At 36.4% G+C, this 21,521-nt stretch overlaps 1 protein-coding gene across 1 annotated transcript in view; it reads left to right on the forward strand.

Moving 5' to 3' along the window:
- Positions 1-21,521, forward strand: part of RHAG (Rh associated glycoprotein) — a 168,825-nt gene that overhangs the window by 114,246 nt on the left and 33,058 nt on the right. The window contains exon 7 of the mRNA XM_053709562.1: positions 10,019-10,140. Coding sequence (XP_053565537.1) covers positions 10,019-10,140 — 122 coding nt within the window. The remainder of the gene's footprint in view (positions 1-10,018; positions 10,141-21,521) is intronic.

Consider the following 21,521-nt stretch of genomic DNA (forward strand, 5'->3'; position numbering starts at 1 on the left):
GCATGTGGAGACCTGTAAAGGACCTGTCTGCATGGAAGTTAAAGGTCTGATGAGAAAACTGTTTTGTAAAAGCTGTGAATGCTTGTTTGTTTTTCACTGGGGCCAGAGTAGCTGGACCAGTAATAGTAGTTAGGGAAACTACTATTAATCAATCTTCTAACAGGAGTAGGCGTTTTTGTTTTGTACTTTCTGTTGCTGCTGAAAAGCATTTTTCATTTAAAGGGGAAGTATACCCTGACTCTGGAAAAAGACTGTTTTACTTTTATTAAAGAAAAGTGTCATACAAAATACAGTTGCCTGACCGTACTTGCACTGGCATTTCCAATATATATACACTCAAAAGCCTATAGTATGAGAATAGTACTAGAGAGCGCAGGAAGATACACCAAACTCCTAAAAATACCTATGGGTCCCCAACTAGGTAGCAGAAATGAACCTATGAGTGAAAAAATAGATAGGAGCGCTAAAAGCTAAAGGTGCTAAATGTATTGATGTGATATTTATTAGAAAAAGAAATAAACAAATTAGATGTATGTCTAAAGAAACATAGATTTATTCACATTAGGTGATATAAAATTGTAAAAACGGACGTCTCCGTAAATAAAAACAATTTCTACAATAAAGTTGCCATCATTTGATATAAGAAAAGACTTGCAATATAAAGTTCAGTCCAAATCCGCACTTAACTTTTAAATCGGGAGTTGGTTTGTTAGCAAGGCAGGGGCTTACCCAAACGAGTGCACAGTCAGTCTGCTCCGTGATTCGTTGTACGGCCGTAATGACGTCACTATTGGGGGCGCTGTCTTGAAAACACTTACTGATTGGTGTAAATGCGATGTTAGTAGGTTACACTGTTTCTTGGCTTCTTTTGCTCCAATACAGCGTTCAAATGAAGAGAATGATCCTGCACTTAGTGCCAAATAGCACGCAGGATAACCAATCCAAAAGTGTGGTATCAAGTGGTGTCCAGAGATGACCCGTTACAGGTCTAGTGTCAAGTTGGAAATGGCTAACAGTGTTAGCAGGTAGCTTTGGTTTATCCCAAATCCAAGGACGTAGTAGGAGTAATGTCCAGAAATGACCCGTTACGGTCTAGTGGTAAAATCAGAAATGGCTAACAGTGTTAGCAATATGGCTCACTTTTAAATGGCAAGTGTTAGCTTAGGTGTAGTTGCAGTACATCAACGCGTTTCTCCCTCTGCAGGGCTTTTTCAAGATGACTGGTCTGCAACAGGTGTATCTTCTTTTAATGGTGTAGCTTGCTTCCCATTGGTCAAATTTTACCTGGGAGATTGAAGCTAAGGCGGTCTTTGATTTTAAGGTAGTCAATTTTTAAAGGTGGTATTGGCAACAATAGGTTAAGGCAACTAATATATAAAAATATATATATATACATACAATCTTAGGGAGATTTACAATTAGTATTCCCACTCCCTAAAAAGGGTTTCTTAATTAAAACAAAATATTTGTATATAGAACATAGAAAATAGTAATAAAACCAAAAAGGAAAAAAGAGAGAAAAAAGAGAGAAAAAAAAGAGTAACAAAGTCAGAAAAAAGAAAAGAATGCAAACAAGGGGGAGAGTCAAAAATTATATGTAATAGGAGAAAGTATCAATAGAACCTGCTAAATAATATGGTGTCATGTTTATTTGTGCAGACTAATTTTTAGTCAAATAAAAAAGGAGAAATGTCTAACTCAGAGTTCAGACCGGCAGGGAACAAGGTGTTGTATTTGTAAATCAATTCTGCTTCTTTGATTTTTAGAGCTTTCTCTATATTGCCTCCCCTCCAGTTTTGTTTCACCTGTATTATTCCCCAATAACTCAAATCTTTGGTATTTCCTTTGTGTATTGATTTGAAATGCTTATATAGGTTGGTGTCTACCATTCCTTTCTCAATGCACAATAAATGCTCCCTGATCCTATCTCTGATCATTCGTTTGGTCTCCCCAAAATATATCAGATTGCATGTGCACCTCAAAATGTAGATTACTCCTTTTGTGGTACATCTAATACAGTCCTTAATCGTAATTTCTTTATTTGATTTTGGGATATGTATTATTTTTCTCTTATCACTATGCTTGCAAGCCTTGCAAGAATAGCAGGGAAAAAAACCTGATATTGTCCCTCCTTGTAGATCTTTCTGTGTAAGGGTCAGTTTTTTAGTTACTAAAAAACTGACCCTTACACAGAAAGATCTACAAGGAGGGACAATATCAGGTTTTTTTCCCTGCTATTCTTGCAAGGCTTGCAAGCATAGTGATAAGAGAAAAATAATACATATCCCAAAATCAAATAAAGAAATTACGATTAAGGACTGTATTAGATGTACCACAAAAGGAGTAATCTACATTTTGAGGTGCACATGCAATCTGATATATTTTGGGGAGACCAAACGAATGATCAGAGATAGGATCAGGGAGCATTTATTGTGCATTGAGAAAGGAATGGTAGACACCAACCTATATAAGCATTTCAAATCAATACACAAAGGAAATACCAAAGATTTGAGTTATTGGGGAATAATACAGGTGAAACAAAACTGGAGGGGAGGCAATATAGAGAAAGCTCTAAAAATCAAAGAAGCAGAATTGATTTACAAATACAACACCTTGTTCCCTGCCGGTCTGAACTCTGAGTTAGACATTTCTCCTTTTTTATTTGACAAAAAATTAGTCTGCACAAATAAACATGACACCATATTATTTAGCAGGTTCTATTGGTACTTTCTCCTATTACATATAATTTTTGACTCTCCCCCTTGTTTGCATTCTTTTCTTTTTTCTGACTTTGTTACTCTTTTTTTCTCTCTTTTTTCTCTCTTTTTTCCTTTTTGGTTTTATTACTATTTTCTATGTTCTATATACAAATATTTTGTTTTAATTAAGAAACCCTTTTTAGGGAGTGGGAATACTAATTGTAAATCTCCCTAAGATTGTATGTATATATATATATTTTTATATATTAGTTGCCTTAACCTATTGTTGCCAATACCACCTTTAAAAATTGACTACCTTAAAATCAAAGACCGCCTTAGCTTCAATCTCCCAGGTAAAATTTGACCAATGGGAAGCAAGCTACACCATTAAAAGAAGATACACCTGTTGCAGACCAGTCATCTTGAAAAAGCCCTGCAGAGGGAGAAACGCGTTGATGTACTGCAACTACACCTAAGCTAACACTTGCCATTTAAAAGTGAGCCATATTGCTAACACTGTTAGCCATTCTGATTTTACCACTAGACCGTAACGGGTCATTTCTGGACATTACTCCTACTACGTCCTTGGATTTGGGATAAACCAAAGCTACCTGCTAACACTGTTAGCCATTTCCAACTTGACACTAGACCTGTAACGGGTCATCTCTGGACACCACTTGATACCACACTTTTGGATTGGTTATCCTGCGTGCTATTTGGCACTAAGTGCAGGATCATTCTCTTCATTTGAACGCTGTATTGGAGCAAAAGAAGGCAAGAAACAGTGTAACCTACTAACATCGCATTTACACCAATCAGTAAGTGTTTTCAAGACAGCGCCCCCAATAGTGACGTCATTACGGCCGTACAACGAATCACGGAGCAGACTGACTGTGCACTCGTTTGGGTAAGCCCCTGCCTTGCTAACAAACCAACTCCCGATTTAAAAGTTAAGTGCGGATTTGGACTGAACTTTATATTGCAAGTCTTTTCTTATATCAAATGATGGCAACTTTATTGTAGAAATTGTTTTTATTTACGGAGACGTCCGTTTTTACAATTTTATATCACCTAATGTGAATAAATCTATGTTTCTTTAGACATACATCTAATTTGTTTATTTCTTTTTCTAATAAATATCACATCAATACATTTAGCACCTTTAGCTTTTAGCGCTCCTATCTATTTTTTCACTCATACACTCAAAAGCCTGCCATCCATGGATTCTGTCAGTGTTTTGATCTGTTCACCATCAACATTGCATGCAGCAGCAACCACAGCCTCCCAGACACTGTTCAGAGAGGTGTACTGTTTTCCCTCCTTGTAAATCTCACATTTGATGATGGACCACAGGTACTCAATGGGGTTCAGATCAGGTGAACAAGGAGGCCATGTCATTAGATTTTCTTATTTTATACCCTTTCTTGCCAGCCACGCTGTGGAGTACTTGGACGCGTGTGATGGAGCATTGTCCTGCATGAAAATCATGTTTTTCTTGAAGGATGCAGACTTCTTCCTGTACCACTGCTTGAAGAAGGTGTCTTCCAGAAACTGGCAGTAGGACTGGGAGTTGAGCTTGACTCCATCCTCAACCCGAAAAGGCCCCACAAGCTCATCTTTGATGATACCAGCCCAAACCAGTACTCCACCTCCACCTTGCTGGCGTCTGAGTCGGACTGGAGCTCTCTGCCCTTTACCAATCCAGCCACGGGCCCATCCATCTGGCCCATCAAGACTCACTCTCATTTCATCAGTCCATAAAACCTTAGAAAAATCAGTCTTGAGATATTTCTTGGCCCAGTCTTGACGTTTCAGCTTGTGTGTCTTGTTCAGTGGTGGTCGTCTTTCAGCCTTTCTTACCTTGGCCATGTCTCTGAGTATTGCACACCTTGTGCTTTTGGGCACTCCAGTGATGTTGCAGCTCTGAAATATGGCCAAACTGGTGGCAAGTGGCATCTTGGCAGCTGCACGCTTGACTTTTCTCAGTTCATGGGCAGTTATTTTGCGCCTTGGTTTTTCCACACGCTTCTTGCGACCCTGTTGACTATTTTGAATGAAACGCTTGATTGTTCGATGATCACGCTTCAGGAGCTTTGCAATTTTAAGAGTGCTGCATCCCTCTGCAAGATATCTCACTATTTTTTACTTTTCTGAGCCTGTCAAGTCCTTCTTTTGACCCATTTTGCCAAAGGAAAGGAAGTTGCCTAATAATTATGCACACCTGATATAGGGTGTTGATGTCATTAGACCACACCCCTTCTCATTACAGAGATGCACATCACCTAATATGCTTAATTGGTAGTAGGCTTTCGAGCCTATACAGCTTGGAGTAAGACAACATGCATAAAGAGGATGATGTGGTCAAAATACTCATTTGCCTAATAATTCTGCACTCCCTGTATATATAAATATCATATATATATATATATATATATATATATATATATATATATATATATATATATATATGATATTTGGTAAGATATATACATGATATTTATATATATATATAAGTTTAAGCCTTATACTGCAACCACGCAGCGGGAGACAACTGGCGAAGCTTTTGAAAGGCATGTGCTTGTCACAGCGGACCTAGCAACTCACAATATCTACATGCCGGCATACTATCTGCACCCAGCCATCTGAATTGAAGTGTCGGGAACCAGCCACGGTACGGATATCAGCGGTGGCCTTAACCACTATATAAAAGAAAATGGCGGCCGAAGTGGACTGTGAGCTGACAGCATGGGGCTATATTGAGGCCTCGCACAGACTGCTAGAGGCGTTTTTTCCTAAGCTCCTTACCACAACAGCACATGACCCTACGCCGGGTACCCAGGCTCTAGGAGGAAGCAAAACCTGCAATACAGCAGACAACTACTTACCCGCCATTACACCTACGCATCGGGCTGATGTTGACGCCGCATTTTTGGGCCGGCAGAAAGTCTCCCCCTCTTTTCTTGCTAGGAGCCTGCCTGTACTGGGCTCTGACCGCGGACATGGAGTGTCATTTAGGATTAGCCCAGGGAGCGACAAGACACTGTCCCACTCGTATGTAACAGGGGAGGTTTTCAGAGATATGGCTGCTCACTTTGCTCAACAAGGGGTACCCGGTAAGATGGAAGGTGTTTTCGTCAGTTGCCCGTTACGGCTGACTCACCGATTGCCGCACTGCAAGAAACATAGCCATGAAGGTCGTATTAGTGGCTCGGTTGTGGGCTTGAATTACTATGAAAAAGGATAAACCCACTCCTTACAGGTTTTGCGCTTAGAAACTTTGCGCAATACACTAAATATTAACATTGACACACCAAGTTTGCTTCCCATATTCCCTTATATGCCTGCATTGTACATATGTTTACTCCCATGTTTTTGAAGGGATCAATCTATATATATGCTTATACATACTGCTCTGTACAGGACTTGGTTATGTTCTATATAAGTACTGTTACTAGATTAACTCAAGACGGTTGCAACTTTGAGTGCTGCTTTAAATCTTCACATGCACTGCATAGGAGACTTCCCCTCCGAAAGCTACAAATTCAGTTATCCCGCACCCTGAGAGTCATGGACAGATATTGTGATATGTTCAGTTTATGCAGACTCTGATATTTGATTTATCATAGGTTATTGGTAATTGTTTGCCTGTATACCGTTCTTCTCAATTTTTGATTACGTTATCTAGATGGTGTGGCTTAGTCAAAATAGGCACACACCCTTCTAATGCTTAGTTTTTATACTTTGCAGCTCAAGAATTTTGTCTTGTCCGCATTCACTAACTCAATTATGCCATGCTGACATATAGGGACAACAATACTGTGGTCTAAGTGTATTATCTCACTGTTAACTGTTGGTGTATTCACAAATGTGCTTTTTGAGCTCTCTCAGAAGCAGAGTTTCTATGTTTATACACACTTATGCCTCCTAGTAACTCCTTATGTTTTCCTTCCCCTTGGCTATATATAATCCTTAACTGTAAGGGATCGTGTGCGCTGGGCATAGGGCCCGTGCCCAGCTGCTGAGATTCCACCAAGTGAAAAGGAAAAATATGATCCCTTATTAAGATATAAATACTTTCACACTCTGCTTTATGTCAGTAAATGTCATATGATAGTATTGTTGCGCCTACAGAAGTAGTAGCACTACCACATTTTTTACCTAGAATATCCCTGTTATGAATGGGTGAGTACTGTGGTTTACTTGTGTGAGACATACAGGACCTGCTTAATCATGAATAACAGCATTATCTGTTTTACTATTGACTTGCATGTATGTATCTCTGTATAAGGGGATGTGCGGTGTCCACGGTTAATTTCAATGGAAGCTTTGACATCTCTCATCTCCTATTTAGCAAATGTTTGTCTCGAAGAAAATTTTTTACATTAACTCAAACACTTTAAAATATCCTTAAGGCCTTATTGAGCAGGCTGGTCCTGCACTATACATACCAGGCATTATCCCCTTTTTTCGCTGTATCTTAAATAACTTAAGGAAATTGTGCCAAATCTTTAAGTTTGGATGGTTGGGTCCTACTCTACTAGATACAATGTAGGCCTTACATGTAAATTAACTATATTGGAAAAAAGATTAAACTTCTTGCGTTATAAATCCAACAGCAAGGACCAGCACCACAGATGGATACTAGTTCCCTACAAACTAGCAAAAGGAATATTGAAGTGAAAAAACAAGTACTGTGGGCGCCTTAAAGGGCAGGTCAAAAAATATATGAGTTGATTATGTCCTAATACATATGAAAAAAATCTTTTAACAAATGATAGGTAAAGGATCAAGAAAAAAAAAATCTTTTAACAAATGATAGGTAAATGATCAAGAAAAAAAATATCAACAGCCAATTGAAATGAATGTTAAAATATAATTTAATTAGACTATACTAAATGTATTAAAAGAGTTGTAAGCGAAATAGTTCATACAATGAGATAAATATAAAAAGGCAATACTAAATGTACCTAAATAAATGCATAAAAACTTGTTTGTATAAAATAAGTGATTCTCTGTAAGTGACCTATCTATGTAGAGAGAAGACCTCTAAAGACACTTCAAAATACTTAGCCTCTGCTGCAGACAGGGTTAAGGAAGCAAAAAAGCAGTACTAATGAGAGAAAACGAATCCTGGTGATTTAAGCAAAATAACAATAAGCTGCAACAATGATGCTCTATTCAATTTCAAAGTTTTAGGATTGGTGTAAAAGAACTACTTTCTTCACAATATTGTGGCTCACTAAGGACACCGTACTCCAGGAAACACTGAAGCAACAAACGGACATCACACAGCTGAGGGTGGAATTCCAGAGTTTGTAGGGGAGAGGAGCTTGGCGGCTTTCTTCCCATCACACACAGAGGGTTCCCAGAGCTGTTTCATGCTGGCGGTATAACTGCTACATTGGATTACAAAAACACTTGGAGCTCCTGAACAAATTAAGGTACTATTTCTTCATGGTTATAACCTGCACGCGATTGCCGTTTTACACCAATCCTAAAACTGTGAAATTGAATTGAGCATCATTGTTGCAGCTCATTGTTATTTTGCTTAAATCACCAGGATTCATTTTCTCTCATTAGTACTGCTTTTTTGCTTCCTTAACCCTGTCTGCAGCAGAGGCTAAGTATTTTGAAGTGTCTTTAGAGGTCTTCTCTCTACATAGATAGGTCACTTACAGAGAATCACTTATTTTATACAAACAAGTTTTTATGCATTTATTTATGTACATTTAGTATTGCCTTTTTATATTTATCTCATTGTATGAATTATTTCGCTTACAACTCTTTTAATACATTTAGTATAGTCTAATTAAATTATATTTTAACATTCATTTCAATTGGCTGTTGATTTTTTTTTTCTTGATCATTTACCTATGATTTGTTAAAAGATTTTTTATTTTATTTTTTCTTGATCCTTTACCTATCATTTGTAAAAAGATTTTTTTCATATGTATTAGGACATAATCAACTCATATATTTTTTTGACCTGCCTTTAAGGCGCCCACAGTACTTGTTTTTTCACTTACATGTAAATTAGCACTCTCTATCCCTGTACTTACTGGCCATTCAATTGCCCATGAAACTTTCCACATAGACAGGTGGTTGAAACATGCTTAGTTTAAACCTCCAGGCAATAGTTTCCCATGTTCTTGTATGAAAGCACGATATTTATCCCTCTGTTTGAGTAGGACATTTGCAAAGCTCTAATTATCTTGAGAGCTACCTATACCGCTCAAATTCGAAGCAAAGTTATATTTCTGTCAGAACTGCTCTTTACAAACAGATAACAATAATAGCTAATATTGAGAGAAAATATGGCCTATCCAGGGCCCTTTGCAATCTATGAGACTATATCTCTGAAACGGTGAAGACAGGATGTTTGCATTGTGCTGGATTTACCACGAAGCTGGCTACCTAAGTTAATAGCAGCTCTTGTTTCATGAAACAATAGATAATATATTTGAGTTAGCTGGTTATTTCATCTCCAGGTTTTAGACACGCAATTCTGTTTATTGTTATTGTTTATACTATGCATGTTTACCTGAGTTATATTTTATACGATACCTAAAGGTTTCATAGCGGCTTTTCTTATCTAGGCCGTAACCCTGTGTATAATTTCCAATATTACCTATAAACTGCACACACTAAAATAGTTACTCTTTCCTACCTTGAGTTTATTGTACAGTCTGGTCCAGCAGTGGTCTATTGAGTTACAAGAAATATGACCCAAGCTTACTGCCTACCTGACTTGACTTACCACCTCCCCCCCTCCTCCCCCTTAATATATCTCCCTTCTCAGGAGAGTGAATTACGTGGTTTCTCTAGCCAATACCACACCTTATTTCCCCCTATAATTTGCTATGTACATCTTTGAATTTTACCATAATGCTGACTTTATTTTTCCTACCTTGTCATGTGAAATTGATAAGCCTTACTTACAAATCGAGTTATAAGTTTTCAAGTTCAATATTTTCAATTCAATTACACTACTTATATATAGTGAAACTTATTCTGTTATATTATAAAAAATATGGAAGGCACATGAAGGCCATTCTTTATTTCCACATTGTGAAATGTTTTCCACAACTATTGTCTGCATTTACCTTACTTTAAAATTTTAAATACTTTTCATTTGCAAGTATGTGCATTCTTAACTTCCCTACAGATCTAGACTATGTATAATTTAGCATTCCTATATATTCTTATGTTTATGCAACTCTGTGATAACATGCTTGTAACCTTAATGCCTTTCTCTGTGTCTTCAATAAAAAGAATAAAAAAAAAAAAAAAAACTTAATTAATAACTTGATATTTTCCAGCCAATTTTGGCTTCCAAGCTGAAGATTCAAGATACCTGTGGAGTACACAATCTGCATGGATTACCTGGCATTTTGGGAGGTATTGCAGGAATAGTGGCAACAGCATTGGGAGCAAAAGCAGAGTAAGTGTTTTATTTAACAATAATTAAATTATAATCGCAAACATTTGTGTTGTGGTTTTGTTCTTAAGGGAAATCAAAGCTATTTAGTTCATAGTGTAGGATTTAACCAATGAATGGCAGCTTATTATTATTATCCTGCTTAATTTAATTATGTTTAATCATTTATAAATGTCAGTGGCATAGTTCAGTTTAATGCTACCTAAGCCACCCACGACCCTCAACCTTCTAATTTATTTTATATTTGCCTCATTTAAATTATTCACAATGTAGCAACTCATTTCTGTCAATAATGCTAATGAATTCCCGTTCCACTAATAACACAAAGTGTGAAAATTTATGCCTGTACTGACAGTAACACCCAGAATAATGACTGATAAATCAAATAACTCACTCAGTAAAACTAAACAACTAGGAATACTAATTGTACAAAGAGATACACTTAGGATTATTAGAAAAGAATGCCACAAAGAAAATTATTTCTTTAACTCCAAATGATCATATGAATATGAAAATTACTCTATTTGTTTAAAATGTTCCATTACATTCATACTTTAATACTTTATTGTTACAACTAGGAACAAACATTCACACAGAAGTAGCCTGAAAGGGTTAAAAACACTTAAACCCAGTTAAATTAGATTGATATAGTCAGCAATGCTCTATGTATTCAACCTGATGCCCACAGAATTATAATGAAGGATAAGCTAAGCCCTTACAATCCGAGGGCTATTTTACTTTTAAATAGTTATATTTTCAAAGGTAAATAGTAGGCACCAGGATTCAACAAATATATAGGTATATACAGATTCTATTATTCACTAGGCAAGCAGTTAAAAAAGCAACAGACAGGAGAGAACTAGCTTCTCCTGCTGGACCCCTGACGCGCGTTTCACAGAACGCTTCCTCAGAGGGGGTGCGGGCCGCTGCTACTCGGCGTTATTTATGTTGGTGGTTGTCCCACCTCAAGCCCCTGATTTGTTGTCCCTCTCGATTTCAAGTGGCTCTGATTGGATGCTCATTCTGTCAGTGATATGAATAGACAGTGACATCCGGTATTACGTAACGAGAGGAGGGAGTGTGAGTAGGGGGGCGTATATGATGTCGATAAAGGACCAATCAACACTAAGTAAACAAGGGGTGTGTATATTCAGTGGCAATGATTGGATGATCACTGCGGTTTGTAAATAAGGCATTGAGACTTAAGAATTACTTTGTATCATACCATACCACTGCTTAGTAGTGAATTATTATATCGTACCGCAATGGCATAATTGAGATCTTAGTCTTTAAAGCAAATACATAAAATATACGATTTATAAGCGGACGCGTTAAGGGATATAACGTGTTTATTCAAGGGTTGTGAGACAGATTGCTGCATGTAATGACAGCCTATTGGGAGATGCTAGCATTTCATAGTATATTAGTGTGTTAATATATTTATTTGTTAATATATAGATAGAAGTTTGGATAGCCGATCACGATATAGGATACTGTCTTATAATTTATACTGATTTAGTTTCGAAATAATGCAGAGTAGTAGTTATTCTTAGTGAGGTAACGTAATTTGATATTCTTGGTGTATGTTGTACAGATGGGATTCATAAGGAATAATTATGAACCCGATCAGTAAATACACCGACAGCATATAGTTATGTGCTAAGTTTAGCACTATATTGCATTGTCTTTATTTCTATCTGTCGATGTATATATAATTTTAAGCTGATGTACTGACAGTGGGATAGGGCGTATCCTGCAGTTTGGTCTTGGGTTAGACTCTTTTATTTTCATCTCCATATATATAGAAAAATTCAGGCCAGTAAATACAAATTGATGAAGTTTTGTCTAGGCTCTAGATTCTTATTTAGAATCCCAAGTGTGGGTTATCATTGGGGAGTAGCGATAGTGCTAAGTAACAAGAAGTGATAGGATTAAACACAGGAAATATGATGTGTGAGGGATAAGACTGTACATAAATAAAAAAGTGAAAAGGTGATGGGGGAAAGGACTGAATAAAATATATACTTAATTGCAGAATCTTCCAAATGTGAGTTAATATGATATGATGGTCAGTCTATACTAAACTAAGCACATAACTATATGCTGTCGGTGTATTTACTGATTGGGTTCATAATTATTCCTTATGAATCCCATCTGTACAACATACACCAAGAATATCAAATTACGTTACCTCACTAAGAATAACTACTACTCTGCATTATTTCGAAACTAAATCAGTATAAATTATAAGACAGTATCCTATATCGTGATCGGCTATCCAAACTTCTATCTATATATTAACAAATAAATATATTAACACACTAATATACTATGAAATCCTAGCATCTCCCAATAGGCTGTCATTACATGCAGCAATCTGTCTCACAACCCTTGAATAAACACGTTATATCCCTTAACGCGTCCGCTTATAAATCGTATATTTTAAATTATTTGCTTTAAAGACTAAGATCTCAATTATGCCATTGCGGTACGATATAATAATTCACTACTAAGCAGTGGTATGGTATGATACAAAGTAATTATTAAGTCTCAATGCCTTATTTACAAACCGCAGTGATCATCCAATCATTGCCACTGAATATACACACCCCTTGTTTACTTAGTGTTGATTTGTCCTTTATCGACATCATATACGCCCCCCTACTCACACTCCCTCCTCTCGTTACGTAATACCGGATGTCACTGTCTATTCATATCACTGACAGAATGAGCATCCAATCAGAGCCACTTGAAATCGAGAGGGACAACAAATCAGGGGCTTGAGGTGGGACAACCACCAACATAAATAACGCCGAGTAGCAGCGGCCCGCACCCCCTCTGAGGAAGCGTTCTGTGAAACGCGCGTCAGGGGTCCAGCAGGAGAAGCTAGTTCTCTCCTGTCTATTGCTTTTTTAACTGCTTGCCTAGTGAATAATAGAATCTGTATATACCTATATATTTGTTGAATCCTGGTGCCTACTATTTACCTTTGAAAATATAACTATTTAAAAGTAAAATAGCCCTCGGATTGTAAGGGCTTAGCTTATCCTTCATTATAATTCTGTGGGCATCAGGTTGAATACATAGAGCATTGCTGACTATATCATTCTAATTTAACTGGGTTTAAGTGTTTTTAACCCTTTCAGGCTACTTCTGTGTGAATGTTTGTTCCTAGTTGTAACAATAAAGTATTAAAGTATGAATGTAATGGGACATTTTAAACAAATAGAGTAATTTTCATATTCATATGATCATTTGGAGTTAAAGAAATAATTTTCTTTGTGGCATTCTTTTCTAATAATCCTAAGTGTATCTCTTTGTACAATTAGTATTCCTAGTTGTTTAGTTCTACCCTCTAAGAATCCACATTAGATGTGCACCATAATTATTATAAGTGACTACTAAGTATTGGTATATTATATACCTTTTCTGATTTACATAATAGGTACAACATCTAATTATTGACTAACTCCTACCATCCCCCACCACATTTTTCAAAGCTTAGTTCTTTGGGAGAATATACCCAGAGTTTCTCTTCTGGGTTTAGCCCTTTTCCTTGGGGATTCAATAAGTAATAAAATACACAAAATGAATATTCAATCAGACATGGCTAATCGCCATCAGAAACGACTCACAGAACTTAACTCTATTTTTAACAGTTCCACTAGGGACAATATACAAATCAATGAGGATGAATTAAACAATGTGTTATGTAAATTACATCAAACCTTACATAAACAATCTAAAAGATGGTGGAACTGGCACTTCTTTGAGAAGTATGCAGAAAAAAACATAATTCCCAGAGGGTTAAGGATGAAGGTATTTCCAGCCTTTAACCTTTATAACAATGATTTAACCAAAGAATGGGAAACAGCCTTGTCAGAGTGCTCTCTCAAATTAATAAATATATTAATTAAACACGATAAACTCAAACTAACAAAGTTAGATTCTGAAATTGAAGAATATAATGCCCAACTGTCTCAATTTAATGATAAAATAGATTACAAAAATCAGTATGATAAATACCAAAAGGAATTGGACAAATTGGAGCAAGAAATAATAGCAACTAAAAAACAAAAGTTGCAGAGAGATATTGAAGATTTTCAAAATCAAAGAGTTTATCGTTGGCGTAGTAATGTCACCCCTAGATATAGGGGTAACAGATATCTTGTTCAACAATCTGAGAGCAGTGCAGAAAGTGAAACAGATATTTCAGATAATGACTCAGACACTAATACTGACAATGAAAGTACTAGCAATACAGACACAATTAGTGCCAGACCTAAGAGCTATAGCTCAGTACAATCCTCCACATCTTCTTCTTCCTCATCATCTTTTTTGTCCAAAACCCCTCACAATATAACTCCACCAATCACCTCAGCCAATCAGACCAACACTCAGAACAGGGGCAACAAACGGAAATTCTCAGGCCCAGTGAGACAGTCAACAAGAAGAAGGGAATTGAGTCCCTTCAGCAAGATAAGGATGAACAAATGAGGATTATTAACCTCTCTGATTATACACTCAGTACTACACACAAATCTGTACTATCCAGAGGACTGTCTTTCTGCCCTGTAAATTCACTAAATAAATTTGAGGTAATAAAAGATATCCATCTGTTCTCCAGAAAAATATTACTCAAAAAACTATATGCCTTTAATCCAAACAGTTTGAATGCAGAAGATTTACTGACTGTAGACATACTGCAGGAGCTATCTGCAGACAGTACAGATATACAAACAGTAACTAACACAAATACTCAAGTAGATGAACCTGCATCTTTTGTTTGGAAATCAAATGTAAAACCCAAATCTACTTATGTTCCATCCTTTTCTATATCCCCAGAGATACAGATTTTCTGTAAGATGGTTTGTAAAGAAATCGAACAATTGCCCATATATAGGACCAAACAAAACCTTAATATCAATGAAATTAATGCATTAAGAGAGATAGAATCATGGCAAGATGTTTTAATCAAGCCATCGGATAAAGGTGGGAATGTGGTCCTTTGGCCACACCAAATGTATATGGATGAGGCTAAAAAACAATTATCTAACTCTGCTTGTTACAAACAGTTGATATTCAACCCTCAGAGTTCATATCTTACTCAATATAACAAGATGATATTAAGTGCTTGGAAATCCAATATAATATCTAACTCAGAGAAAAAGTATCTGATAAAGGACAACCCCAAAGTTGCCACTTTATACTTTCTACCGAAAGTGCACAAAAATTCCTCAATACCCCCTGGAAGACCTATTGTGTCAGGAAATGACAACTTAACAGAAAATGCAAGTAAATTTGTAGACTTGCGATTAAGGGAATATCTTACAAGCATACCCTCATATGTACGTGACACAATGGAGGTACTGCAGCTGTTACAAAACATCAAATTATCAGAGGATATGTGGCTAGTAACAGCGGACGTTGAGTCCCTGTACACAAATATAAAACACGAAGATGGAATTAAAGCCATTAAATATTATTTGGCTTCAAATAATAATGATAACAATCTACATAATGACTTTATAATTCAACTCTTGAAATTTGTCCTGACTCACAACTTTTTCACATTTAATGACAGGTATTACTTGCAAACCCAAGGTACCGCTATGGGTACAGCTTGCGCGCCGACTTACGCAAATTTATTTCTTGGCTACTGGGAACTATTCTATGTATTTTCTAATGAGCTCGAAAAATATACTGAACACATCCCAATGTGGTTAAGATACATAGATGATGTTCTTTTCATCTGGTAAGGGTCATATGAACAACTTGAAACCTTTATGAAGAGAATTAATGAGAATGATCTAAACATCAAATTAACTTTTGAGGCTAACCAGCAGGAGATATGCTTTTTGGATTTAAAAATATTCAAAAATAATGAAGGATTCATCAATACTACGATGTTTAGGAAAGAAACATCAACCAATACTCTTCTACATCATTCCAGTGCCCATTCTCCAAGTACCCTGAAAGCAATACCATACGGGAAATTTCTGAGACTCCGTCGGAACTGCACTACCAATGAGATCTACATACAGGAAAGTGTAGCTTTAGCACAAAGACTAATGGCACGTGGATACAGTAAGAAATCCATAAAGAGAGCCAAGTACAAAGCACTTAGGAAAAGTAGAGATGAATTACTAATCCCAAAAAGCAAAACTCTTCAAGAGTCATGTCCCAGACTCATTACGACATATAATCCCCAGATGCCACATGTTATTAAAATCATTAATGACTATTGGAACATACTCCAAAATGATGAAACTCTCAAGCCATTAATAGGCGACAGAGTCTCATTAGGATATAAGAGACCAAACAACTTGAGAGACAAACTGGTATCCAGTCACTTTGTAAGAACTGCCAAGAAAAAAGACACAAACCCAGGTATGTACCCATGTGGTACCTGCTCTGCCTGCAAATATGTTCTGAAAACAAAAACAATAACTAAAAAAACAGGACAAGTATATAACCTCCAAGCACATTTCTCATGCACCACTATAGGAGTAATATATGTACTCTATTGCTCTTGCCAAATGGCATACGTTGGCATGACGACAAGGGAGATAAAAACACGCATCTTGGAACATGTGTATAACATCAAATATGCCCAAAGAGATAAAGATAAAGGCAAAAAAATCACCTCTGTGGCCAAACATTTTTTATCACACCACAATGGTTCACCCATAGATCTAAAATACACTGTGATCCAAAAAGCATCTCTTGGCATAAGAGGTGGCAACATTGAAAAGGCTCTATTAAAAATGGAGTGCAAATGGATATATCTTCTAAATGCGGTTAAACCGTTTGGCATGAATGACTTCAATAACTTTTTTGTATATATCTAACCCTTAAGTTAAAAATACATAGTATCATCATTATCTAAAATAGTGTTTTCAGTATTATATACTCACCTAATTTTGGGAGAAAATACACATTAAGGTTATCATTAGAACAACCTACATAGGATAATAACTGTTAAACATCTCGACTGATACAATAACCATCATAAGTGTATAACACAGAGGATATTATCTAAATAATGTGAGATAAGGGACTTAATTCCAAAGAAATAACTATGTATTTTCATCGTATCCAAATATACAGTTAAATAACACACTAATTAAAACAGTATATAGAATTAATTACCAGTAAGAGTCTCAGTCTCTCTCCTCTACCTGGCACTTACAATTTGTCACTTACTAATTTTGACATCATCTTTCCCACTTTATTTGTTCAATAAGGGGTACACTTTTGGCCCCAACTCACAGCAAAACACAAATAAGTTTTCACTCACACTTAACATATTCATGTTGCTCCCTTTTACACTCCCCTTTTCACTATAATAAGGCATCACTTCCCACTCCTACCTATGACTATAAATAGTTTAAATATATTATGTTTACTTTCAATTTCTTACCGCCAATGACACCAAAGACTAATACTCTCATCTAGTTAAGAATACCACACACTTCCCTCTTTCACAGTATAGACTGACCATCATATCATATTAACTCACATTTGGAAGATACTGCAATTAAGTATATATTTTATTCAGTCCTTTCCCCCATCACCTTTTCACTTTTTTATTTATGTACAGTCTTATCCCTCACACATCATATTTCCTGTGTTTAATCCTATCACTTCTTGTTACTTAGCACTATCGCTACTCCCCAATGATAACCCACACTTGGGATTCTAAATAAGAATCTAGAGCCTAGACAAAACTTCATCAATTTGTATTTACTGGCCTGAATTTTTCTATATATATGGAGATGAAAATAAAAGAGTCTAACCCAAGACCAAACTGCAGGATACGCCCTATCCCACTGTCAGTACATCAGCTTAAAATTATATATACATCGACAGATAGAAATAAAGACAATGCAATATAGTGCTAAACTTAGCACATAACTATATGCTGTCGGTGTATTTACTGATCGGGTTCATAATTATTCCTTATGAATCCCATCTGTACAACATACACCAAGAATATCAAATTACGTTACCTCACTAAGAATAACTACTACTCTGCATTATTTCGAAACTAAATCAGTATAAATTATAAGACAGTATCCTATATCGTGATCGGCTATCCAAACTTCTATCTATATATTAACAAATAAATATATTAACACACTAATATACTATGAAATCCTAGCATCTCCCAATAGGCTGTCATTACATGCAGCAATCTGTCTCACAACCCTTGAATAAACACGTTATATCCCTTAACGCGTCCGCTTATAAATCGTATATTTTATGTATTTGCTTTAAAGACTAAGATCTCAATTATGCCATTGCGGTACGATATAATAATTCACTACTAAGCAGTGGTATGGTATGATACAAAGTAATTCTTAAGTCTCAATGCCTTATTTACAAACCGCAGTGATCATCCAATCATTGCCACTGAATATACACACCCCTTGTTTACTTAGTGTTGATTGGTCCTTTATCGACATCATATACGCCCCCCTACTCACACTCCCTCCTCTCGTTACGTAATACCGGATGTCACTGTCTATTCATATCACTGACAGAATGAGCATCCAATCAGAGCCACTTGAAATCGAGAGGGACAACAAATCAGGGGCTTGAGGTGGGACAACCACCAACATAAATAACGCCGAGTAGCAGCGGCCCGCACCCCCTCTGAGGAAGCGTTCTGTGAAACGCGCGTCAGGGGTCCAGCAGGAGAAGCTAGTTCTCTCCTGTCTGTTGCTTTTTTAACTGCTTGCCTAGTGAATAATAGAATTTGTATATACCTATATATTTGTTGAATCCTGGTGCCTACTATTTACCTTTGAAAATATAACTATTTAAAAGTAAAATAGCCCTCAGATTGTAAGGGCTTAGCTTATCCTTCATTATATTTCTGTGGGCATCAGGTTGAATACATAGAGCATTGCTGACTATATCAATCTAATTTAACTGGGTTTAAGTTTTTTTAACCCTTTCAGGCTACTTCTGTGTGAATGTTTGTTCCTAGTTGAAACAATAAAGTATTAAAGTATGAATGTAATGGAGCATTTTAAACAAATAGAGTAATTTTCATATTCATATGATCATTTGGAGTTAAAGAAATAATTTTCTTTGTGGCATTCTTTTCTAATAATCCTAAGTGTATCTCTTTGTACAATTAGTATTCCTAGTTGTTTAGTTCTACCCTCTAAGAATCCACATTAGATGTGCACCATAATTATTATAAGTGACTACTAAGTATTGGTATATTATATACCTTTTCTGATTTACATAATAGGTACAACATCTAATTATTGACTAACTCCTACCATCCCCCACCACATTTTTCATCACTCAGTAAAACACCTACACCTAGATTACAAGTTTTGCATTCGTGCTTTAAGACTGAAAAAATGGCCATTTCAGCGTTAAAACAGCACCTCAGCCATTACAAGTCTTGTCGGTATAGCTGTACCGCAAGCCTTTTAGCCTGTACCACAATGTCAGTTCCGCACACGTAAAAATGACATTTTTTCATGGGACTTTTATAGCGCTGCCATTAGGAGTTTTGCGGTGAAAAAACCTGCATCTCAGCCTATACCGACACGATCCATTTCGCAATCTAAAAGCAGTAGTTATGAGTTTTACGCTACAAAACTGTTAGATAAAACTTATAACTAAACTGCTACAAAGTACACTAAACACACATAAACTACCTATTAACTCCTAAACCGAGGCCCTCCCGCATCGCAAATACTATATTAAACCTATTAACCCCTAATCTGCTGCTCCTGACATCGTCACCCTCCCGCATCGCAAACACTATTTAAATATTATTAACCCCTAATCTTCCGTCCCTCCACATCGCCCCCACTGTGCTAAAGTTATCAAGCCCTACACCGCCGCAACTATAATAAACAATTAACCCCTAAACCGAAAGCCCCCACATCGCAAAAAACTAAATTAAACTAATAACCCTAACGTAACCCTAACCCTAAACCTAACCCTAACACCCCCTAACTTTAACATAATTAAAATATAGCTAAATTAAATTTACAGTTATTAACTAAATAATTCCTATTTAAAACTAAATACTTACCTGTGAAATAAAACCTAAGCTAGCTACAATATAACAAATAGTCTTCAATGCAAGGTAGCCGTTTCAAAATGGCGTCCCTTGCATTTCTATTGGCTGACAAATTTGAATCAGCCAAAAGGATTTAAGCAGCTCTCATTCTATTTTTTTGTAATTTTAGTGTTTTTTATTTTTTGTAATGTTAGGTTTTAGTGTAAGGCAGTTTAGGTTTTATTTTACAGCTACGTTTGAATTTATTTTAACTAGGTAGTTAGTAAATTGTTAATAACTATTTACTAACTAGTCTACCTAGTTAAAATAAATACAAACTTACCTAAGAAATAAAAATAAAACCTAAGCTAGCTACAATATAAATATTAGTTATATTGTAGCTAGCTTAGGTTTTATTTCACAGGTAAGAATTTTTAATAGGTATTATTTATTTAATTGTAAGTTTAATTTAGCTATATTTTAATTATGTTAAAGTTAGGGGGTGTTAGGGTTAGGGTTACATTAAGGGTTAGGCTTAGGGTTATGCTTGTGGTTAGGTTAGGGTTAGGTTTAGGGGTTAATATATTTTAATTTAGCTTATTGCGATGTGGGGGGCTGGCGGTTTAGGGGTTAATAGTTTTATTTAGTGGTAGTGATGTGGGAGGCCAGAGGTTTCGGGGTTAATATCTTTATTTTGTTGCGACAATGTCAGGGAGCAGCCGAATAGAAGTTAATAGATTTATTATAGTGTGGGCGATGTTGGGGTGCAGGGGAATAGGGGTTAATAACTTTAGTATAGTGGCGGGGATATCGGGAGGGGCAGATTAGGGGTTAATAACTGTAGGTAGGTGGCGGCGATGTCGTTGGGGGGCAGATTATGGGTGTTTAGACGTGTGGTTTATGTTAGGGTGCTAGGTTTTAACGTTAGTTTTTTTCCCCTATAGACATCAATAGGGGTTCATTATGGAGCTTTTCATTCCACGATAGCAGGTGTTAAACTTTTTTCTGACCCGCTCTCCCCATTGATGTCTATGGGGAAAGCGTGCATGAGCACGTCCAAACAGAGCTTGTATTTTGTGTGGTATAGAGGTTAAAACCCCATATCGCACGCACAAGCCGGCTGTTTCAAAACTTGTAATGGCTGCACTATAGCTGGTTAAATAACACAACATTTGTTGCGTTCATTAATTTCCCTATAGCGCGCATAAATCGCAATCTAGTTGCTAGATTGCTAGTAATTCACATTGTCCTGGAATGTAACCTCCAGATTGCCTGTAACATATAGAGCAGAGAGCTAACTCCTCAATTAAAGTAACACATGCACCCAGTTGAATTATAGCATGTAATTGTG

The sequence above is a fragment of the Bombina bombina genome, chromosome 4 (genome assembly GCF_027579735.1).
Source record: "Bombina bombina isolate aBomBom1 chromosome 4, aBomBom1.pri, whole genome shotgun sequence".
Classification (NCBI taxonomy): Eukaryota; Metazoa; Chordata; class Amphibia; order Anura; family Bombinatoridae; genus Bombina; species Bombina bombina.